Source organism: Tachypleus tridentatus, chromosome 4 (genome assembly GCF_004210375.1).
Source record: "Tachypleus tridentatus isolate NWPU-2018 chromosome 4, ASM421037v1, whole genome shotgun sequence".
NCBI lineage: Eukaryota > Metazoa > Arthropoda > Merostomata > Xiphosura > Limulidae > Tachypleus > Tachypleus tridentatus.
The window spans coordinates 104703484-104721771 of NC_134828.1; the positions used below are offsets into that span (position 1 = coordinate 104703484).

At 34.9% G+C, this 18288-nt stretch overlaps 1 protein-coding gene across 1 annotated transcript; it reads left to right on the forward strand.

Moving 5' to 3' along the window:
- The first annotated feature begins 533 nt into the window (after positions 1-533).
- On the forward strand, positions 534-14256 carry LOC143248176 (proclotting enzyme-like). Its single transcript, XM_076496608.1, has 5 exons — positions 534-545; positions 1614-1732; positions 4306-4580; positions 6219-6361; positions 14004-14256. The coding sequence occupies exons 1-5, from the start codon at positions 534-536 to the stop codon at positions 14154-14156; spliced, it is 702 nt and encodes a 233-aa protein (XP_076352723.1). The 3' UTR covers positions 14157-14256.
- The last annotated feature ends 4032 nt before the right edge of the window (positions 14257-18288 follow it).

Consider the following 18288-nt stretch of genomic DNA (forward strand, 5'->3'; position numbering starts at 1 on the left):
TTACTTCGAGTTGCTTTTCTGCTTTTTCTGTTGTCGAAAGCAGATACCTACTGGATGAAGATAGCATTGACCTTCGACGCTTGTTCAGGTGATGTTTAGAGGTTACTGTCTCGCCTATAGTGTAGTGAGAATGACTAGTGAGATGAATACGAGTTGTTTTTTTTTTGTATACTGTACTTAGTCAGGCTAGAACACAGCTTCACCCTGAATGGTTGGAAGACAAGCGTCAGTAGAAACGATCGTTCCATGTAAATAAACAGCAAGTACATTTACTGTGTTTGCGTTTAATTGTAATAATAAAGGTTGTGCATTTTGATTTATTCTTGTGTGCTAGTAAGAGATTTAGTAGCACACCATTTCGTAATCGGTGTTTTGAGTGAATATCTCGATTGTTAGCGGGCCTGTCTGCGTGTCTCCACATTGAATCTAGTTTTATCTGGATATACTACAAACGGATATGAAACTGGATTGGAAAGAACAAAACATAGACCGAACAATTACCAGATGGTTGTAGGCGGAAATGTGACTGAACTATGGAGAAGAAGGTATGAACGATGAAACCTGTAGTGTGATTTGCTAAAAATGTCATTGCTAATTAAAGTCATGGATGAAACAGGTCTAGACAAAAAAACAAACAAACAGAACATTAATCATCTGGCAAATTCACTCTTGATGCATGGATGAAAAGGCTGTAGAGAAACACAAACAAAGAAACAAAAAATAAAACATTAATATTTTGACAACTTCACTGTTGGAGGCATGGATGAATCGAGATCTGAAATGTAACGTTAGTCATATTGTACGTGAGTAGAGTCACCAGTGAACTTATTATAACAGATAAATTATCAATAGCTTCAGGACTGGGCATGCTTTTAAATATTGAAATAATTAAAAATACGAAGTGGTTAATTTGTCGAACTTGTTATTGGTGATTAAGGCTTCTTTGAATATTTCCGTATTTCAGTGATTTGTTTTTGAGTTAGAATACTTAATTATTGGTGCAACCAGATGGTATTATTATACCATCTTGATATTTCAAGATAGATAGAAGTACGTGCTTTATGAGCAAATAAACTACTGAAGTGCTGACATAAATACTATTTCTGGATCACATTTTAAACCTAAACAATATCACAATAGCTTTTAAGTTGCTTACCAAAAATTCTCCACTCAACCAGATCTTCACAGAGTTTATATTAAAACCGAATTCATTAAGTAAAAAAACTTCATTACTACTTCTTATTCATTAATGAAGTGCTCTTGCGTTTTTAGGAACTACGATATAACACACCTTCAAATGAACGTTGCATAATATCTTAATTGTATGGCTAGGCTGCGCATCCAGAAACTACAATAAACACAGGTCTTCAAATGAACGGTGCGAAATATATTTATTGTATGGCTAATTTTCACTCGTGTTACTCAGCCAGGAAATTTCTCAGGAAATCTTTCTATTATTATTGCATTATTGAATATTATTGCTGTACAATACATTGGTTTTTGCTATTTTTTCTTTCTACGATAAAAATATAAAATGATCTCACGTTTATAGGTGTACAGCTTATATTGTTTTCTTTTTACATAATTTTTTGCTATATTCATTTGTATTTCAGGCTATATTGTTCACTGAAACGTACACAACCAGGAAAGCTCGTTGTAACGGAATTTTTATTAGTAAACTACACGTGTTAGTTGCTGCACATTGTGTTCTTGACGAGGAGACCAACCAGCTGTAAGTTTGAAACTTATTCTTAATTTTTAAGTACGTTGCTGATGTAACTGGTAAGTAATTGATATGTTCCACACGTTATCAATAATTTATGATTAGAGCAAGCTACATACCTAGATGAGGTCTAAAAGTTAGCCCAGTAAATAACTTAGGTAATTTAATACGCGAAAATACTGAATTTTGCATTGTTATAAAATAAAAACTACGTGTAATGGTTGGTATGTATCGATTCGTCTGTTGGGTTCCCTTGTTGTTATCAATATTTTCGGCCGTAATTCTAATAATATGTCAAAATGTTCAGTGAGCTTAGAAGGTTTAAATTCATGTATTAAGCTAACAATGCAAAATAGACCTCATAATAAAACATCGTCACATTAAAGTAAGAACATACACACCTGTTCGAATTAAAAATATAATTGCTAAAATGTTAAAATTTCTGAGTGTTGGCAAACTTAAAAAGCTTTATAAAAAGAATAAATAAAAAGGCTGAGCACATGTTAATAACAAATGGTAAATAATCATAGAAAAATATATATTTTGTAAATTGTTGTGGCTCAGATTTGGTAAAACAGTTTTAACTATCCAAATGAATATTATAGTAAAGTGTCAACAAAGCGTATGTTTCAACCACTCTTAAAGCTTACATTCTAACGAACGTGCCTTATTCATACATTTTTAAAACTTAAGATTTTTGCAACAATCAACCAAAATTCAATTATTTTACGAAAACAAAATTCCTTTCTCTTAGTGTTTGCCAAACTAGTTGGAGTGTAAATGTCTTTCTTCGCTATTTTTCTTTAAATATTAATAAATAAATTTACCATGTTTGTTTTTTTAACAGAACTAATTTTCATGTCTTTAAAACCTGCTTTACCTTTTTTCTTGGATATTTTGATCACTTTATTTCGTTATTCAACGGCCTGGCATGGGCAGCTGGTTAAGGCACACGACTCGTAATCCGAGGTTCGCGGGTTCGAATCTCCGTCACACCAAACATGCTCGCCCTTTCAGCCGTGGAGGCGTTATAATGTGACGGTCAATCCCACTATTCGTTGATAAAATAGTACCCCAAGAGTTGGCGGTGGGTGATGATGACTAGCTGTCTTCCCTCTAATCTTACACTGCTAAATTATGGACGATTAGCGCAGATAGCCCTCGTGTAGCTTTGCGCGAAATTCAAAACAAACAAACCAAACGTTATTAAAATACTCATCGAACAAGTTAATCTGAAAAGAGCTATACTTATAATTTTGTGTTATCTTCTTCTTTCTTTTGATAAGTTGAAAGGGATTTCCTTTAAGGTTTTGGATACACTTAGTTCTAGTTTAACGTGCAAATATGTAAGTAAAAAGAGTGCGCGTTTTAACTTTGAGCCACGGGTTACATGGAACATTAAGTTCATTTATGTACATTTTCTGTAAAAAAAATAATAACAACAACAACAACAAAACATAGTATTATGTTGTAACTCTTGTGATTAATTCCATAATTAGAAATACTACTATTGCACAGAAATTATGAGTACATCCCGCGCTTGTCGAAAGCGGGTGTGTTTACTCCAAGAGTTATCTGTCTGAGCCTGTGAAGAGATTTCTACGAATCTCGTGCACTGTTTTTTTTTATTATTATTATTTGAATACGAGCTCTTTCTTTTATACCACCTTTTCCAAGAATTTGAATTTGGCATGTAACTTTTTTTCCGATTTCTTGAAAAACTCTAGGACTGATAACAATGAGAACGAGAGAACAAAATGCAGAGTTGGAGGATGTTGCTATATTTTGAAATATAACACAATGTAACACAAATGTTGTTCATGGATAGTATGTCTTATGTTTTAAATGCTTATGTTGTGAAATTACAAACTTTGCTATTGTGACTTGCATAATGAGATTTATAAATTAACCTATTTTCTATGTAAAAAACAGGCAAATTTGCACATTTTTATTCACGTAAGGTCTGAATAAAACAACATATGAATCAAGATTTACATGTATTTATACTAAAGTTATACCAAAATGAACAATGCTTAGAAGTTAGTGGGTTTTCGAGATTTGCGACTGTAATATAAATCACTTTCATGTATCAGCCCCCAAATATAGTCTCCCATCGTGTTTTCGTTATACGCTCCCAGGTCATAAACTAAAATTTGAAGAGCACAAGCTAAGCAATTGAGAAATAACACTTTTTGCCCAGGAACAAGAAAAAGTAAAAAATTTTGTTCAATAGTATTATTAAACAAAATTGTCTCTCTGCATTTTCATAAGCCATTTCTGTGTATAGTGTCGATTGGATGGATATTTTGTAAACAATGTTACTTGAAATGAAGATCTATTTTGATATCAATGAATGCGCTCAGCATTGTTTCAGATCAGCCATATTTTTTGTTTATGCTTTTTAAATAATTCTCCACAAGTTCATTGTTATGTTTATTTTTACTCCAGTGTCACAGCACCTAACCAAACTGTTTAATAATTGCAGGTAACAAACTGGACACTAAATGCTTTTCAAATTTAATAAAATTGGTAATGGTAATGTTAAAAAATGAAATATTTGAATGTTTGTACCTTCTTTCCAGTTTACCGACTTCAAGATTGTCTCTCCAAGTCTGGTCAAAATCGTCTGGAAGTACAGGGACTTACGGGAACACATTTAGGTTTCCTGTCCTGCATGTCAAAGTTCATGAGAAATTCAGCATAAGTTCCTTTATTAACGACATCGCTATTCTGAAGTTAGATTTCGCTGCTGCGAATACTGGTAATATTCAGCCGATATGTCTACCAGCCGAAGATGCTCCAGTGAAAACCGACTCTTTCAGAGCGTACTACGCAACAGTGGGATTTACACCTTTCAGTAAGATTCCACTTGTTTGTTTTGGGAAGTTCGCGCCAAGATACACGAGGATTTGTCTGTGCTATCTGCTCCGAATTTGGGACTGATAGACTAGATGGGCAACGAAAAGTGCGATTAACCGCCACATTATAATGACCCCATGGTTGAAATGGCGAACATGTTCAGTAACGAGATTTGAACTCGCAACCCACACATTGCGAGTCGAGTGCCCTAACCACTAGGTCATGCCACTCCTCCTTCCAACTGTAAAACTTTATGGTTTAGTTTCAATGGCAGTTTTGATTAACAGCTCACTTAACATGGAGTATTTAGAGCTATATTAAGGATTTTCCAGAACTGTTAGATCGGCACAGTTTATCTATGATCCATGTATTATACAGTAGATATACAAACTAAAACTGAGCGATGTTAATACATCTCTCAACATGAAGTTTTGCTTCCAGTATATTTTATATAATAGCATATGCGTGGTTCCCATCTGATGAGCATTGTTTTGATCGGGGAGTTCCACCCATAGCCAAGACGACCCATCGTAGAAGCCCTGTGCAAATGTTGTGTTCCTCCTAGCCGACTATAATTATAACTTATTCTGTCATTTAACAGTAAGACAGAAATTACAATATTTAAAGAGCGCATGAGGTAACTTATAAACTTACACCAACTCATTAAAATTACTGACATGCGCAGCAACTTGTAATGCAGGCCCTGATTTAGATGCTAATTTTATGTACTTCTACAGGCGCAAGCAAAAGAAAATTACGGTTACCTTACAATCCCAGTGGAAGTTAATGAACTTAAGAAAGTATCAAGTTAACAGGAGCTCGGACATTAAATGGGAATTAAAATACACATAAATTGTATATGTGACCCACACAATCTCACAGTTTGTTAAGGATGAAAGTAGAATTACGTTCATAGCAGCATTATATCGCTCTCACGGCTAGAAGGACTAGAATATTCAATAAAGGGATTCGAAATTGCTGGTTTTAAATTGGTAGGTTGAGATCCCCAACCACCTAGCCATGCGAGGCCTACATTGCGATGACAGACAAAACTACCTATACTTCTAATTTTATTTCTTGGTGCATCTTTCTTAAAGACTCACAAAAAGCAAATGATCTGATTGTTTGCTTTGATGGCAGTTAGTGATAACAGTTTAAAATGTAGACAAATAGATTGTTCATGATGTTTCCCACAGAACAGGGAAAAAGTACTGCAAGTGTTTTACTTTTTTTAACTTACAACCAATGAAGAGACAAATTCTAGTTGTAATTTAACAATAACGCAACTTTGGAGCTTCCATTATTATGCTATCTTTTCAGATAAATAGCATGGCACTGACAAACTAAGTGCTTTATTCTACTTAAGAATCTTCGAATTTGTGTTCACACTGTAATGAGACTCGTCAAATTGTATTCTGATCTCAGTAATTATTGTTTATGTTAAATGTAAGGCAAAAGTAATAACATATTTTTAGTTACGAAGTTTAAAACCTTTGATTACTCCACTTATCTATGGATATGTAAAGTATTTGTGATCAGGCTTAGCGTTTGGTTAAATATTATGCTTAACTTTAATAAATACGTGTTTATACATATATGCAAAAGAAAAGTATCAAAATAAATATAATTATATTAGATAAATCACTGGACGTTGAAATCCACACCCAACAACTAGCAGTTTGGCATCCATCTGACTGTAAGGCAATTTATCGGAACATTATTCCGTCAGTAGAGGGCGCTATGTGCGTGGGGGAAAGCTATGAAGAGGACGACTGTGAGGTGAGTAAATTAAAACTATCTGAAACACATGTTGTTATGAAAAAATTAAATCCCACATAAATAATGAAAAATGCACACAATACGGAATATATTGTAATAATACTCAGCTTTTGTCTGTCCTGAAAATGTGCGTGCACCTTACCACGTAAATCAGAATGCTCTTCCTTTCAACGGATGTAAAACTAATTTAATAGATATTTTTGTAAAACGCCATAACAAAAGCTTATCAAAGATTTTGAAAAGGTAAAAAAGTTAGGTCGTAGAATAACATTATAACTTTATTTATTGATTGTATTAAAGAGGTAAAGTTTAGCCCTAACTAAACAAAAGCAAAATACATACACAATTTACAATGTTAATCTATATTTTTATCAATAATATACTAAACAGAGGCTTAACAAATGTTAGGCCTGAATCAAGCGGCCTTTTATTTTTCAGTGTTTACGGTTAAAATTATTTTGTTTTAGAAATTTTGTATTTTTTAAAATTTCAATTGTAACTGGGATACCTGAAAGATCAACTAAAAATTCATGTTCTTATGTAAGTTAGCTTTGATAATATTAAGTAATCTTGCAGCTCATAATCATAACAAGTATCAACCATTTATAGCTGAAGTCGCACAGAAACATGTATACACACAGCAATGTTTCAGAATAAAATACACGGGAAAAAAGAAATCTTAACCAGATTTGCAGAAGATTTGGAAAGACTTTCAATTATCGTACGTGAGCGATCCTTGTAAATTGATGGATTTGTTTGCACATAGCCCATTTAAAAGCACCATAACACACGAGGATATTAGAATTAGGCTGAAGCAAATAATGTGCACATCCTTAAAGAACATTTTGATGTTGGCAATGGAACATGATTCCATAAAAGTTGTAGATTAATACTGGCGACAGTTGAGAAGAATTTTTAAAAAAAGTAGGCAACTAGTGGCATAGAATAGAGGGAATATGCCACAAAACAGTAAGTGTTTCAGATATAACTTGAAATAACATAATGTCAAGAATTAATGACAAAGTTTGTAAGGAATAAAAACGTTTTCTAGTGGATATTACAAAGGGGAGTTGTAATAACTGCGGTAAACTTGGACATTACAATCGAGACTTTGAGGAATCAGCAGCTGTTAAGACACCAAGAAAGTACACAAAGGTGAGTTTTCAAGTCCAACCAGATCGAAAGAACAACACAGAGCTAATGAGACATCAGTAAGATATGAATAAGTTGGACTCATGAGACGTAGTTCAAAAGGAAATGCTTCATCTACCACGACGAAAAAATAAGTTAATTATTTGAAGTAAATAGTCCATGGGCTTATTGATAAAAAAACACCTTGCATCCTACTGTTTGACATTGGCCTCACTGCTACAATTTTTCTTCCCAAACTGTTGCTAAAAATAGTTGGAAATTGCCTCCAGAGTTGAAGAATGTAGAAGGATTTATGCAAAGAACATGTGGTCATAAAGTTTCAGTTAAAAATAAGTTGGAGGTTACCTTACTGTAGAAAAGGGTTTCTTCGTCGTGATGTGTGGGTAATGAACGTGAAGAAAGAGTGCATTTTTGGAATGTACTTCATGCGGAAAAATGAATGTGAGGTCAGATTTGTTTTAGTAACCCCATGCTCTATAACTTGTGAGTCGCATGGCAATTTCTACATTGGAGGTTGGACATCCAGTGGAAACTAGGACACTGGTCATAAGTGAGATACTTCTATTAAGAATTACTAACAAAAATTCTTTATCTAGTGACTGAGGTATAGTGAAGCCAAATACTCCAGCATTTCATGAGATATTAGTGGGCAGGAAGATTAGCAATGTCGTACGTACATGAATTTATCCAGGTTTGTTTGTGTATAATTAAGGGGCACAGTGCACTATTTGTATTGTGCTCACCACAGATTTCGAAACCTGATATTTAGCATATATAGCCCCCCGCTAGTACAGCGGTAAGTCAACGGATTTACAACGCTATAATCAGGGGTTCGATTCCCCTCGGTGGGCTCAGCAGATAGCCCGATGTGGCTTTGCTGTAAGAAAACCCATTTAGCATATAAGTCCAGAGATTTGCCACTAATGGCTTTACCTTAGTAAGACGTAAATCGGTTTGTAATAAAGTAAAATATAATTATATTGCAAGTGCTGATGAAACTGGATACTATCAGGCTAACGTGGTATGCCTGAATAGTTCCTGTTGTGAGAGAGGACAAACTCTAAAATTAACTAGGTGTTTGGAAGATAGGTAATTCATATTAAAGGCCATTCAACACAATCGTCTTTGTAAGTACGTCAGTGAGAGAATGGCTAATTACGTATCTCCAGAGAAGATCTTGTCAACAGAATTTTAATCTGTGGAGGTACTTCAAGTTTCTGACTGGAGTGCTTCCACAGGATCATCAATCGTTGGTGTATTCTTTCAATTATCTACCTAGGATGAACTCTCTCAGCGACAGGATGGCAGGTGAGAACAAGGAAAAATACGTCATCCCCCTCTGTATATTTTAAGCCTTTGAAAAGAAAACTAGCAAAAAGACTTGTTGAAAGAAAAATTTAGTGTAATGTTTTATTTATTTTTATTAGGATTGTTCAGGAAACTTCACAAACCAGGAAGAGTTTATTGTAAGCCATTATTTTAATTTTGTAATTTAAATGTTGGCTAGAGGGAGCTGCCATTGTTAATGATAAACTCATGTCAAAAGGTTTAATGTGATAGGACTAGTTCACCTAGAAAGTTCAAAGGATGTAATGTAACGTTTCTTCATACAGTCGATAGTCGACGCTCTATTGTAAAAACAATATGATTTTTTGAACTGTGTGGAGTTTTCTTTTATGTTGAAAACTAAATTGAAATATAGTCAAGGAAACAGTTATTTTAAAATAGAAAGTTGAACCAAGCTGTGTGTTTTCGTGAAATATTTATATCCAGAGGCAGATTTAGGTCAAGTGGGTCCTGGAGCAGTAGATTAGCATTTGGACCCTCAGTTATCAATGCAAATGCGTATAATGCATAAAGATTTCTTCTTTTTTTCTTTATGGATCCAACTGGTCGGAGTCCTAATGAACCTTCTGTTTCTTTACCACCCTTAATATGGCCCTGTTGATTTTTTTTTTTTTTGCTATCACGCTCATCGAGTTTATTTACACAAGTTAGTTGATTCATTATGTCAGTCAATGCCATTAACGCAGGCCTGTAACAACTTACGGTAGTGTACAAACTATTAGAAACTTTGAAGGAAAATAAAAAAATATTATTATTACGTGAGCTGCACACTGAATTATTTTCACCAGACAATCTTACTTGACAATGAAATGCTACAACAGTATTACTTTTTCGTCTTTCGTACATAAAGTTGTAGGAATCACTTTTTGAGTAGATTTTAACATACCGTTTAATAATATAAGTTGTAACACGCAGGTTGTAAACGATTCAGTATATGGAAGGGTTAAAATTAAATTATTAAGAGTATAGTTTTAAAACGCAATTGATCGAAAATTTAAATTAAGCAACATGTAATGCAATACAGTCTTTATTTAACTAATTATCCCTCTAGTGTTCATTTTTTATACATCCTTTAAGTTTGGTTTTGTTTGTTTTGAATTTCGCGCAAAGCTACATAAGGGCTACCTGCGCTAGCCATCTCTAATTTAGCGGTGTGAGACGAGAGGGAAGGCAGCTAGTCACCACCACCCACCGCCAACTCTTGCTTACTCTTTTACCATCGAATAGTGGGATTGATCGTAACATTATAACGCCCCCACGGCTGAAAGGGCGAGCATGTTTGGTGTGACAGGATTCGAATCCCCGGCCCTCGGATTAAGAGTGGAAATTAATAGTTTATACAGGAACTTCGAGCATATCAATGGTAAGTTTACGACTTACAGCGTTAAAGTCGGAGTTTGAATTTCTGTGCTGGACAGAGAAGATAGGCCAATGTAGCTTTGCGTTAAAAAGTGTGTGTAATTTCTTATAGCAAAACCACATCGGGCTATCTGCTGTGTTCACCGAGGGGAATCGAACCCTCGATTTTAGTGTTGTAAATCCGAAGACTTACCACTGCGTTGAAAGAATTAACTATAAGGAAAACATCAATAGAAACATACATTGTAAAATTATGCACTGAAGGAAGAAAAATCACGAAACCAAGTAGTGGTCAAAGCTCAGTATAGCAAAGTGTACTGTTATAAATTACACATGTACATTATATGGCCAAACATATGTGGACCACTGACCATCACACACATATGTGTTTCTTGAACATCTCATTCCAAAACCATGTGCATTAATATGAAGTTCGTCCTCTCTTTGCTGCTATAACATCCTCAACTTTTTTGGGAAGGCTTTTCACTAGATTTTTGAACATGGCTATGGGGGTTTGCTCCTATTCAGCCACAAGAGCATTTGTGAGATCAGGCACTGATGTCGGGCGAGAAGGTCTGACTCGCAGTTGGCGTTCCAGTTCATCCCAAAGGTGTTCGATGGGGTTGAGGTTAGGGCTCCGTGCAGGCGTCAATTTCTTCTACAACAACCTCGGCAAAACCATGTTTTTATGGACTTCACTTTGTGCACAGGGGCATTGTCATGCTGAAACAAAAGGGTCTTCCCCAAACTGTTTCCACAAAGTTGGAAGCAGCACACAATTCTTTAGAATGTCATTGTATGCTGTAGCATTTAGATTACCCTTCACTGGAACTAAAGAGTCGAGCCCAAACCATGAAAAACAACCCCAGACCATTATTCCTCCTCCACAAAACTTTACAGTTGACACTATGCATTCAGGCAGGTAGCGTTCTCATGGCATCTACCAAACCCAGATTCGTCGTCCGTCAGACTGCCAAATAGTGCAACACGATTAATCACTCCAAAGAATGCGTTTCTACTGTTCCAGAGTTCAATGGCAGTGTGTTTTACACTGCTCCAGCTGACGCTTGGCATTGCGCATGGGGATCTCAGGCTTGTGTACGGCTGTTCGGCCATGGAAATCCATTTCAGAAAGCTCCCAATGAACAGTTTTGTTGCTGACATTGCTTCCAGAGGCAGTTTGGAACTCGGTAATGAGTGTTGCAACTGTGGACAGAGGATTTTTACGCGCTTCAGCATTCGGCGATCCCGTTCTATGAGCTTGTGTGGCCTACCGCTTCGTGGCTGAGCTGTTGCTGCTTCTAGGCGTTTTCACTTCACAATAACAGCACTTACAGTTTTCCGGGGCAGCTCTTGAAGGGCAGAAACTTAACGAACTGACTTGTTGGAAAGGTAGCATCTTATGACAATGCCACATTGAAAGTTGCTGAGCTCTTCAGTATGACCCATTCTACTGCCAATGTTTGTCTATAGAGATTGCATGGCTGTATGCTTAATTTTATGCATCTATTACCAATGGGTGTGACTGAAATAGCCGAACCCCGTAATTTGAAGGAGTGTCCATATACTTTTGGACATGTAGTGTATACATATATATATTTTTTTCATGTTATAATTTAAGTGTTAGCTAGAAGATCCATCACAAAATGGATTTGCGAAATGTATATAGCAAGAACTAGATTAGGAGATGAATAAAAAAAATGGGAATTTAAAAATCTACAAATAGGGACTGAAAATACTGTATAGATTACTTAGATTACTGTATAGATCAAACTAAAATCTCTAGTAATTCTAGGTGGCAGCACCGAACCAAAATAGGGACTTGTAGTTTGAGTAAGTTATGTCTACAGTATCTTCAGTCTTGGTTCCTTACTTTTACAATCCATATTGTGCATATTTTAAATTCCCAATTTTAGTCCATCTTGTTTGTTGGCTTTTTTAATCCATAACTACGGACAAAGAATTACTTGATAGAGTGGCTAACTATCTACAATAAATCATCACGAACTATTAATAGTGATGATAAATATAGCTAGAAATTAGCGGAGACCGTTCGTGATGATTGATTGTAGTTATTGGCTTTTTGATCGCATTATTCCGAGATGTAAGATGTTAATTTGTAACTGCAGGTTGTCATGGAGATTTGTTTGAGAGTACAGTATGCTTTTAATTTGTGTGTAACTATATTATATTAACTCGGATTACTAGTCGAGTGCCTTAACCAACTGGCCATGTCGGGCGCTGTATTTGTAAGCTGTCAAGGGAGCAGTAATGATAATAAGAAGAAATACACGTTCTAAGAGGATTTTCTTTTCCTTTAAAGTCTAACGTGCATTCTTTTCTAAGGGGAGAGGAATTTTATATATGTACAGTCTTATCAAACAATAGTAAAGATCTAAAGTGTTGTTTGCGTGAAATATTTAACCGTTTAAAGTGCTTTGGGCCCGACTATTCTATTAGAGAGTTGTTATCTTTGATATCCCTATTATGAACCACTACTGTGTCCAACTCTTGGGCTACTCTTTTACCAACGAATAGTGGGATTGACTGTCACATTATAACGCTCCCAAGGCTGAAAAGGCGAGCATGTTTAATGGGACGAGGATTCGAACCCACAGGTGGCGAATCAAGCGCTCTAACACCATCTGTCCACCTCAGGCCATAGGGAGTATTGTATTAGAGGGAAAACCTGTAAACCCAGATTAAATAAAACTGAAGACGTTGTGCATATGAATTGTATTTTATTCTGCTAAAAAACGAAACTGATAGCTCAGTGAGAAATAAATCAAACACATGAATACTGTATCGATAAAGTCCATGAAATCATGAACAGTTTTGTCAGCACATGTTGCATAAGTATGCATTACAAGAAGAAAAAAAAACAGTTGCTAAGTCAATAAAACATCTAAACATCAATACGCTGTATGTAATGCAAGGCGTTGTATTGTAAAATAAAACTTAGTAGTTAAGAAAGGAAAATAGTCTTCTGTAGGATATACAACTTACATATTAATACAATAAATAAACGAACTTAGAACACCAAAAACTCGTAATCCGAGGGTCGCGGGTTCGTGCCTGCGTCGCGGCAAACATGCTCGCCCTCCCAGCCGTGGGGGGCGTTATATGTTACGGTCAATCCCACTATTCGTTGGTAAAAGAGTAGCCCAAGTGTTGGCGGTGGGCGGTGATGACTAGCTGCCTTCCCTCTAGTCTTACACTGCCAAATTAGGGACGGCTCGGTGCAGTGGGCTAACAACCTACTCACTTAAATACTTGTTGAAGAATCCGCAAGCGATTGCGGCCCTATGTTCCTAGATGGAATCTAATGGTGATAACTAACTAACAACATCAAAACGTTGTTTTTATTTAATTGGAGAGTCAAAAATTTCGCTTTACAGCTTCTTCAAGTGCGTTTACTAAAACATAAATCGATATTTTTGTATTATTTGCACTATCATCACGTTTTGTTTTGTTTTTTTATAGTTGTTGATACACAAGCTTTTGGTCCAATCACCTGCACCTTCTACAGGTCCCAGGCGTTTAATAAACAAGATCTAACGGAATTATTCGAATCTCTAGTTCCCTAGCAACAATGAGAAAAACAAGAAATCTTGTTCATTAAAGAAACGTGGTGATAGTCCTAATAAATTACTTAATACAAATATGAGTACTCAGATTAAAACCCTTAGAAGTTACTTACCATTTTGTATTATTTAGTTTGTAAGAGAATTATATATATATATTAGGTATTTTAATGTGCTTGTTTCCTTTTCTTTCACTCCAGAGAACAAGCTTTGGACAGGCTGTAATGGTGAAGACCTTTGAGGGACGATATTTTTTAGTTGGGATTATGTCCACCAGGCCAAACTGTAAGTTACCGTGGCTTACTGTTCGGGTAACTCAGTACTTGCAGTGGATTTACAAAAATCTGGCTTGATTGCTATGAAATGTTTTTATTCGTAGATTTCTTGGTGCCTTTTCATGCCTTAAAATAAGTGTTGTTTTTCGGGATATTAATAAAGCCAGATACAAACATATGTTTATGCGGTATTTATCAGTTTAAACAACCGGATTATTTTATCTAGTCTGCACGAATGTTTTCCTTCCTGGAACAGTATCATCTGCCTTAATATAAGGAATTGTCTTGATACCCCCTTTCCCTGAAGTCAAAATTTAACCCTTAAATTTATAGACACTAACTCACCAGTATATTGAGTATACCAAAATCACCAAAATCAGTATATTGAGGTGTTTTCAAGCTCTTTATTGAAGAATTCCTTAATGTAAGATGCACAGAAGTAACAAGTGTTTTGTGTACTAATGCTTTTATCGTACGCTTAAATATTTGAAGTGCTTTTAAGGGAAGTCGGTACTGCATTTAAATTTCATGTAACATTCCGAAACAATATATAATTAATTTCTCATTATGTAGAAAGATACAATGCAAGTATAATGTGAAACGTTCCGACCACACTCGCCATCAAGTTTCAGGATACAGTTTTATATGTGAGAGAAAAATACACCACTTTAGAAATAAGATAATTTTTCATAGCTAAAGTGTTCAAGTGTCATATATAAAACTGATTTTATATTTACACAAAAGAATAACTCACGCCAAAATAAGAAACACATGAGAACACCAGAAACATCAGTTGTGAGGACCCTTGAAGAACTGTCGTCAATTGATTACAAGTTAAAATCATAAACTAGTAGAGAGTCAAACATAGAACAGTATCGCTCTAATAATGACTTGACGAAAATAATTATGTTACAATTATTGAGGACACGCATGTTTTCGTGAATGGTATATTCACTGAATTTGGCGTTATATTTGCACGAAATGCCTTTTTTATATATTTAAAAGCGAACCAAATGGAATAAAAAAACAATTAATAACCAGAGTTGAACTAGAACTAATTGAAAATCCTTGTATTAAATACTTTTTACGTTAGCAGCTAATTATTTTGATAATGTAAGAAGAACTTTTATTAAATAATATTCTCCAAAATACTTCCTGAAAGCTTCAAGTTTCTGAAATCATTAAAATAATCATTAAATAATATTCCCCAAAATACTTCCTGAAAGCTTCAAGTTCCTGAAATCATTAAATAATATTCCCCAAAATACTTCCTGAAAGCTTCCTTAACTCATAATTTTGAACCAAGTTGATATATACAAAGTATTTGAAATAAACAACAGATTGGATTGTTTCAGAGAAGTTGTCTACATTTTGTAAAATCAAAGATACTCTACAAATGTTGTTGTGAAGACCATTGATGAAGTTTGAAGGTTATACACACAGATTTAAATAAATATTTGATGCACTACTGTTTACAATGCTAATTAATGTTTTGTTAGACATGAAAGCTTTCAATACCTGACTCTAGGGGATTTATCGTGAAGTGTATATTATAGTGACGAGAGAGCGTAGTTTAGAATTATTCCTAACTATGATATAAAGTTTTAGGTACATATATACACACATACATACAGTCCTCTATCAGAAATGTCCGAACACCTCTTAAACATGGCTCACTTACTGCTTCATGAAATAATGCATTAAATAGTTAGTTTAACGATGCTGCTAAGGGGCGTGAAATATTGTGAGTTTCATATGTTTGAAAGAAAAGGATTACAAGATTCCCGGAACCATTGTGTAAAGAAATAAATGAATTAGTGTCGGTCTTTGTTCATAAACGATCTATTTCTCATAAAGTATTGAGAATTGAAGTACTGATAGTCTGACAATCACTCGCACGTGCGAAGATTGTGAAAAAAAATGTTAAAAATCACCTTTAAAACAAAGTAATAATAATTCTATTCCCCAGAAATAAACGGTGTAGGTGCTTTCTTATAGCAAAGCCACATCAGGCTATCTGCTGAGTACACACAGGGGAATCGACCCGCTGATTTTAGTGTTGTAAATCCGTAGACTTATCACTGTACCAGCGGGAACAAAGTGAACGGCCACAGTTGATGAGGACATACTAATTAATGTTTGGTTAGATGTAAAAGCCTCCAAGACCACACGTTTAGTGATTTGTGTAGTGGTGACAGCCATTTTTACCAAGTTTCTAGGTAATGACCCACTATTGATATGAATGAAGACAAATCAGATAAACAGGTAAAGTACTGTCATGTTTGTTGTATTCTGCACATTTGGCGACGTGAAACGTTTACGTCTCTGAAATCCCATGAAATTACTTTTAAAATGAACATGTTTCAGAGGATTTGACGGAGTTTACTTTTATATAGAACATTCGGTGTTTTCCGTACAGATAATACTAGTTTTTAACTAGCATTTTCATCCGTAAATATATCGATGAAAACTTCTTGTATGAGGTTCAGAATAATAAATTTTTACTTTAGCAAAGTCGGTTGTGAATAATCCGTGCTTTCAAGAAACATAACGCATACCAATAAGATGATCAGTGCTTTTAACCTGTATAGCCACAGGTTACTGGAATGGCAAGGAGAAACGTGATTGGATATGCAAACTGTTAATATATTTTCGTCCATCAGCAACCTTGAGGTTAATGTTAAATTTTGACACCACTTTTCAGTGGTTTGGAAATGCCTCCAGTTCTATTCAGAGAATCCTTAACTCATTGCCTTCTCTGCATCGACTAATATAATATATAACCTTTCAAAATAAATCAACTTATCATGTTTAACTAACTACTTTCCTCTAAGAACTCAATATAGGTTCATGTACCTCACCTAGGACGAAATCAGTTCACATTCCAAGAAAATTAAGACACGTATTTTGATAAAAGCAAGAGCTTGTTAGGACATTAACAAATAAAATTATTTTTTTTTAAACTAACACACATGCAAAAAAATATTCATAGTAAGCATTTATGAAGTGTAATCGTACTTTGTCAGCAATTTAAAACATAAATCTGTGTTAAAATTAACATCTTACGTTTGGTAAAACTTCCCTCGTTTATTTTTATTACTAAATTGTACAAATATATTTAGGTTCTTAATAAAGTCCTCTGCCTTCATGAGATATACTAGGCTTAATGAATGGACCCGACATGGCCAAGTGGTTAAAGCACTCGACTCGTAATTCGTAGTTCGAATCCCCCGTTACGCCAAACATGCGTGCCCTTTCAGCCGTGGGGGCGTTATAATGTTACGGTCAATTCCACTATTCATTGGTAAAAGAGTAGCTCAAGAGTTCGTGATTGTAAATTCTTACAATCCTAAATTAGGGACGACTAGCGCAGATAGCCCTTGAGTAGCTTTGCGCGGAATTCAAAACAAACCAAGCTTAATTAATGGAAACATAAATGACTGGAGGGAGTTTAACTTTGCGTTGTAATTTATTAATTTCGGCTTAAAGTATAACTAGAGCCATGCTGCGTGAAAAACCTTAACCTGTTAGTTTTCAATTATTCTGGAATACCTTTATATGAAGAAATATTTTTTTTGTTATCATACTTATAACTGTCCTTTTTACTCGTTTATTTTACATTGTTCTAATATCAGTTATGTCTCTAAACAATATTTCATGACTATAACTGAACAATATCCAAAATAAAAAGTGTTTAAAATAGTATAAGCACAAAGTTTGAAACCTATTACTGGTTCAAAAAATAGGAAACTATTAATCACAAATTTAGAAATTAAGGTAGGAGTAAGGTGTCACTTTTTTCAGATAATGCATAGTAAACACCAGTCAAACTTTGTTGTTTTATATAGAATTGTTATCTATTAATAAGCTACTCACAAATGTCAAAAGAAATACAATAGGTACAAAGTATGTGAGTGGTGGTGTTCAGATACGATATTGAAACAATTAAAGAAACTGCAAGGAAAAAGAATATAAAAGGCAAATACTACAGGATTGCAATCCTGTTATCACTTGAAACTTAATTGGATCAGAGTATAATCACCTGTTTAATGGTTTCCACTGTAATTGTTTGTTACCCAACTAATCTAAAAGTGGCACACCAGTATAAAGCTTCTAACATTACAGGCAGTCATATTATACCCAGTAGTATTAGTGAAATTTTAATCATGGTTCCCAGGATTGAAATACTGCACAACAAGAATAATTACCG

Coding starts and splice junctions, on each gene's coding strand:
- LOC143248176 (XM_076496608.1), top strand. Junction 1,733..4,305: donor GACGAGGAGACCAACCAGCT/GTAAGTTTGAAA, acceptor CCTTCTTTCCAG/TTTACCGACTTCAAGATTGT. Junction 4,581..6,218: donor AGTGGGATTTACACCTTTCA/GTAAGATTCCAC, acceptor TAATTATATTAG/ATAAATCACTGGACGTTGAA.